General features: G+C 42.7%; 1 protein-coding gene across 2 annotated transcripts in view; it reads right to left on the bottom strand.

Moving 5' to 3' along the window:
• Positions 1-666: 666 nt before the first annotated feature.
• Trim44 (tripartite motif containing 44) overlaps positions 667-6,000 on the bottom strand; it is a 93,447-nt gene continuing 88,113 nt past the window's right edge. For both annotated transcript variants that reach the window (XM_027422392.2, XM_027422391.2), the window contains one exon: positions 667-2,879. In XM_027422392.2, the coding sequence (XP_027278193.1) occupies positions 2,852-2,879 (28 nt within the window). In that variant the 3' untranslated portion in view covers positions 667-2,851. The remainder of the gene's footprint in view (positions 2,880-6,000) is intronic.

Below are 6,000 nucleotides of genomic sequence, written 5' to 3'. Positions count from 1 at the left end.
GAACTGAAAGCCTCTTTCTGCTCTGAATCTGTAGGTGAGTCATGTATGGGGCAGAGGGCTGACTGCAGATCAGGGAGAGAAGTGTTCAAAACTGCTTCCAGTGTTTTCTAGCAACTACAGACAAGTGACTTGTCCTTGGGCATATCTACAGAGAGCCTGGCTCCTAGACTGTCCTCAGGTTACTTCCTTTTCCTGGCTGTCAGAGCTAGAAGTCAAACACTTCTTGGAACTGTCCTGGATATAGTGGTATCAAATCAAAGAACAAATCAACATTCAGAAGGCTGCTGGGACTTGCTGTGGGTACCCAACTCATTTCCGGAGACATTCTTTACCTGTGTCCCTGATTTCTTCCTGCTGTCCACAGTCAGTCAGGACACACACAACTCTAACTCACAATGACCTTGAAGGCAAAAAGCTTCCTGATGATGGGGCCCAAAGCCAAGCAGTAGTCCTAGCTCTGAGGAAGAAGTTGGCACCACGGCAGAAAAAGCACCCTAATAAGCACTGCCACAGGACCTGAGGGGTCTGCAGAGCTGCTGTGCTGTGTTAATGCTTTCCTGGTTAAAGTTTTATCAGGTGCAGGAGGCCATAAAGCAAATCCAAACCCTTTCTAAGTAAAGGGGAAATACTTTCCTTGAGGATCCCAGAAAGATGATAATCTATAGAGACAGGTTGGCAAATATTTTTATATTTCTGTTTATAACCACTACATAAATGCTTGGATTCCCCAAATACTGATATAAAGTAATAGCATGATTAGGTGTGGAAAGTCAATGATCTACCCATTGGTAATACAAGGTCAACACATAAAGATCAAACAATGATTACTAGGGAAAGACAATACAAGCTTCCAAATTCTGAAGTCTTTTCAATCTTCTGATTTTCTACATTCTTTCTAGAATGGTTTTGGTCCTTTTAGAATTTTTTTAAAAACAGGATATCATTGGAGTTTATTAACTCAGGGTGTATTAAATTCTCCAGTCTTTGCAGACAGATGGCAAAGCATCAAAATTGTCTAAGCCATCTATCGACTAGCCACGAATTTGGGAGTATGTATGTATGTATGTATGTATGTATGTATGTATGTATGTATGTGTCTTAAACTCATCTCTGCCCTGATATCCTTGTATGTGTAGTGAGCTAGGGTAATCCTAACCTACAACATTTAGGCTTGGCAGGTTCCTGGCCTCAAAGGAATAATCATTGTACAGCATGCACAGGATTGAATAATGACATAACTAGGTCTTCTACAGTAAGCACATGTTGTTTCTGCCTCAGAACTATCCTGTACACACACATTAGCTGCCCCTAGAGCTTTGTGCTAAGTACACAGGTTACAGACAAGCAGGCAAGCAGGAAAAGGGGGATTTCCCCCAAGGCAGACTCCTTGGATCTGCCTCAGAGACAATGGAAGTCTAGACCTGGGTCAATAGCAACCCCAAGGCTGCTTGGATACAGTTCAGACAGAATCTCAATGTGAACATGGGAATACCACACAAGCAGGAGAAGGAACACACTGCCCACTTGCAAACAAGAGTTACCTTCCAAGTCTCCTATTTTATCTTTACAGTTTAAGTGCATGAACATTATCTTCTCTAACATAACTGATTGTTCTGTTAAAAAATAAGGTTATCCCCTGACTTCAAATCATTTGGTAAGAAAAACTCATGTCTTAAGAAGATGTGGTGCACACGAATGAGCTTGTGTTTGGGTATCTACCAGCACATCACTGCTTCCTTGACACTGAAAAGTGTGGTTGTAAGGAATATGACCTAGGAATGGGAGAAGGCCAGGAAATTCAGCTCTGGGGCATGCTTGCTCATGCTACACAGGAGGGCAGAGCCAGGGTGTGGGAGGTAGAGTGAAGGGCTGCTTCGGGGGCAGGGAGGATTCCAATTATAGTAAGTAGAGGGAATGTTTGCTGGCAGATGGACCTGAATCCAGTCAGCAAGTGAGTGGCAAGGATTCTCCTCACAGTGCACTGAAGCCACCGTAGGCTAACTTGGGGGTGGACCTGGTAAATTCCCACCTGGCAATATACATGCCAGCCTTCTATGTTGTGGCAGGCCTATTAATCCACACAGCTAGCCCAAGAATCCAGATTTTATCAGATGCTTTAGTGACCAGTTTGGAAAATTTGGGCAATCTGAATTCTGAAACACTGATTTCAACTTTTAATCAGATTTCTTTGCTCCTTTCCCCTCTACACTCCTTAAAGTCATTTCCTTCCTACCTCTTCAATCACTTTTTCCATTTCCACAGCACTGAATTATGAATCTGACGTCCTAGATAACCTCACATACTAAAAATATCTTCTTTCTAGCTCTGGACTCTTCCTTCAAGCCCATTTTCCACGCAGCTGCCCTAATGTCTTTCACAAAGGTGGAACTGAACTATGAGAGACAGTCTAATGAGTCTGTGTGGCATTGCTTGGCCACATTTGCTTTAAGCTTCAGTACGAACAAAGTGAGTTTTCTGTTTGTAGGTATCCTTTCAAGATAATCTAGAACCTTCCTAATGATTGAAGAGATATTGTTGACTTGCACAATATTCCAGGGGCTGGCTTTCCTGAGTAAGTCAGTTCAAAGCGGCCTTTGGGGAGTTGCCTGAAGAGCCTCCAAGCTGATCAAAGGGGCTCTTCCTGTGACCTACCACACGAGAACAAGAAGCACACAGTCAGTATGCATAAAACTTGTTGTCCCTTGGAGATGTCTGTCTGCTGTGGACCTGGGGACATATCCAGTGGAAGAAGTTTGTTGCCAGGCAGCTTTCACAGATATCAGAAGCCATTACACACACGCTGTCACATACACACGGGGAAGGGGTGTTTTCCTCGGGGAATGTTGAGTCTTCATGTGTCCTCTTCTTCACTGGCACCACTACAAAAGAAAGGGAAAAGCAGGTGAGTTCAGACATCAGTCACAGGAAGGGAGGCAAGACAATATTCAGGTCGACAATCTGGTGGGACTAACTACCTTGATTGAGCAGTAGGGCCACGGGCAAGTGCCTTACTTTCTTTGATTTCTGATTTCTAAATTAAAACATTACTATCTTGGGTTGTGAGAGTATCAAATAAGAACACATGTAAAATACACAGTACCCAATATACAGTAAGTAAGTAAAGGTGCAAGGGGTGTCATCAGACTTAGAATTTTAATGAGCAAAATAAGCTACTGGTAGAAATCAGGAGTTTGATTTCCTCTAGGTGTTAGGCCATCTATTATTAGGTCAGCAAAACAAGCAGCAGCAATGAACATCACTCTGCACTGGGTGGAGCCAAGGTCTCACCCATGCTGCAGAGTCAGTCTTCAGGAAGTGCTCTACCTTACAGGACACTGGATCATTATGTGTTCTTTCCTTCCTTGCCCTTGTCACATTCTATAGTGTGGTATAGTCACAGTCAGTACTGATGTAACCAGAGGATTGCAGTGTCAATGTTTCAGTGACAAAACACAATTGTCTAGCCCCAAAGGAATGGCTACTACTTAAGATGCTCAGAGTTAACCCACCACTGGTCCTGGGAAAGAAAGGCAGCGGGGTGAGCACACATACAGAAAGGCAAAAGCAGCAAACCTGCCTAGGCACTCCTCATCCACTTCTAGAGGTCACCGATTCAAACAGACAAGAGACAACTTGATTTCCTGCTTACTGGACCAGAACACAGAAATTCCATGACCTGGAACTTGGTTGTTCACCCACTCTTTCTATCACTCCTCACTCCAATCCCAGGATATTGGAATTATTATTTTCTGTACAGCCCAGATGAAGAAAGTGAAACTCTTCAAGTAAGAACCAAGGGTCCTTTGAGATCAAGGTTTAATTTTGGCTGGAAGTCTAAGGTTTCAACTGGGTAGAGAAAGAAATGGCGTGTAGTGTATTAGCTTCCAGCTATGACCGGGGAAAGGCTTATCTTTGTCTACACAAATCTGTGCTCTTTGTTTGCATCTGGGGAAACAATCAATAGAAAATATTCTAGCAGTGGGGTTCTAGTATTTTCAAGGTACAAACACTTAAGATACAGGCCTACGATTAAGGGGAGTATACTCTAGAAGCCAGGAGAGCCAATTCAGTAATATGCCACATCAGAATTCCGCCTTACTCTTTTCCTGTTGGTTGTCCAGTCATGGGAGAAAAGATGCATGTAGGCAGGGCTGACCAGAAGACTGTCATTAGAGCAGTATTTGGTGGCATCTGTCCCAAAGGGAACAAAGGGTCTTTTATAAAAAGACTGTGGCCAGAATCAAAGCACAGATAAAACTGGCCTCATATTCTCCCCCTTGATATTATGTTCAGAGCAAGCTCTTTTTGTTTCTCTGTCAATCTTACTTCTAATATGAGAAGACTGAGGGTGACTGTGCCCTTTCCTTAAGCTGCAGTTCACTTTTTAGCATTCTTGAGATAAAATGTTCATGAACCTACTGAAATTGTATTCAGAGTTTTGTCTGTGTGTCCCTTTGTCTGAGAAAGGCCAAGATTGTCATCATAGTCTCAGAGGTCAACAACCCCAACCCCAAACTGAGAATATTGAATCATACATGATTTCTTTTCCAGTTTTTTTTTTTTGGGGGGGGGTGCTAGTTTGAGACAGGGTTTCTTGTGTAGCCCTGGCTGTCCTGGAACTATGTAGACCAGGATGGCCTTGAATTCAAAGGTCCACATGCCTCTGCCTCCCAAGTGCTGGAATTAAAAAAGGCATGCACCACCACTGCCTGGCTTCATGTTCAGGCTCCTTACTATAAAACTATATTAAACTTGGAGTAGCTCAGGGAAAAGGTCAGAGGTATTGACTGACAAATTCTATCCTTATTACTCTAAGACAGATCTGGTTCCTGGGCCTGAAAAGAAAATTATTTCACTGTTTAGAGCATGAGACCCCATGACTCTGACATATCATTTATTGATTTCCTCAACTGCTAAATATTTATTGATTGTCTACTGTGTATTAGGCTGGATATCAGGCCCAGCATAAATAAGAATGTGACACCCACATGGATGTCACAGCTCTGGTGTGATGGGGGCTGGGGAAATATCTTGCTTTTTTTTTTTTTTGTTTTGTTTTTTGGTTTTTCGAGACAGGATTTCTCTGTGTAGCTTTGGAGTCTATCCTGGCACTCTCTCTGGAGACCAGGCTGGCCTCGAACTCACAGAGATCCACCTGCCTCTGCCTCCTGAGTGCTGGGATTAAAGGCATGCACTACCAATGCCTGGCATCTTATTCTGTTTTTAAAGAAAAATGAAAGCATATTTTCATAGAACAACCTGTTTCTCATGATAATAATAATAATAATAAAAGGATCTTAATCAAATATGTAGCCCAGGTTACCCCAGTTGGTCAAGTTTGATCCCTATGAACCTAGCAGCCATTTTCATGGGTGATGCTCCTCACACTCACATACAAGTGATTGTAAAGTCCTGTTTCTCCGGAAGATTATAAGCCTTCCAGCTAGTGTCTTGCCACAGGAAGTAAATGAGTGACTAACAGTCAGGCTCCTTAGCCTGCCGATAGCACAGCTGCTTTACAACTCCCTTCTTGAGGACCAAATCCTTTGTTGCTGCCAGATTAAGAATGGAAGATTTTAGACATAGAGTAAGGGATTACCATCCCACAATCCACACTGCCAGAAATACTAGTAAACAAAGAAGACCCTAAAAGAGACAAACTTTGTCCCCTGGAGAAGGGGAAAGGGTCACCATCCCCTGAGCAAATTGAGAACACGGGAAGGGGGGGGGGGAGGAAGCTACGAGAGTGAGAAGGGAAGAAAAGGAAGGATGCAGAGGTCATGAGGAAGCAGAAATTTTGAGTCAGGTGTAGATTAGAAGAAAGGACATATGACAGGTAGGATTTTAGTTGGGGGGTGGTTGAGGAGGAAGGGAAGGAGAAGGGAACTGGGATATTCATGTAATTCAATCTTGTTTGTAATTCAAATTATTAAAAAAATGGAAGTTACTTAGAAAAAAATTAAAATATAGCTTTTTGGATGTTTTTTATTTCTATACTAA

The sequence above is a fragment of the Cricetulus griseus genome, chromosome 6 (genome assembly GCF_003668045.3).
Source record: "Cricetulus griseus strain 17A/GY chromosome 6, alternate assembly CriGri-PICRH-1.0, whole genome shotgun sequence".
Taxonomy (NCBI): Eukaryota; Metazoa; Chordata; class Mammalia; order Rodentia; family Cricetidae; genus Cricetulus; species Cricetulus griseus.
This window is presented reverse-complemented; position numbering and strand designations above follow the sequence as displayed.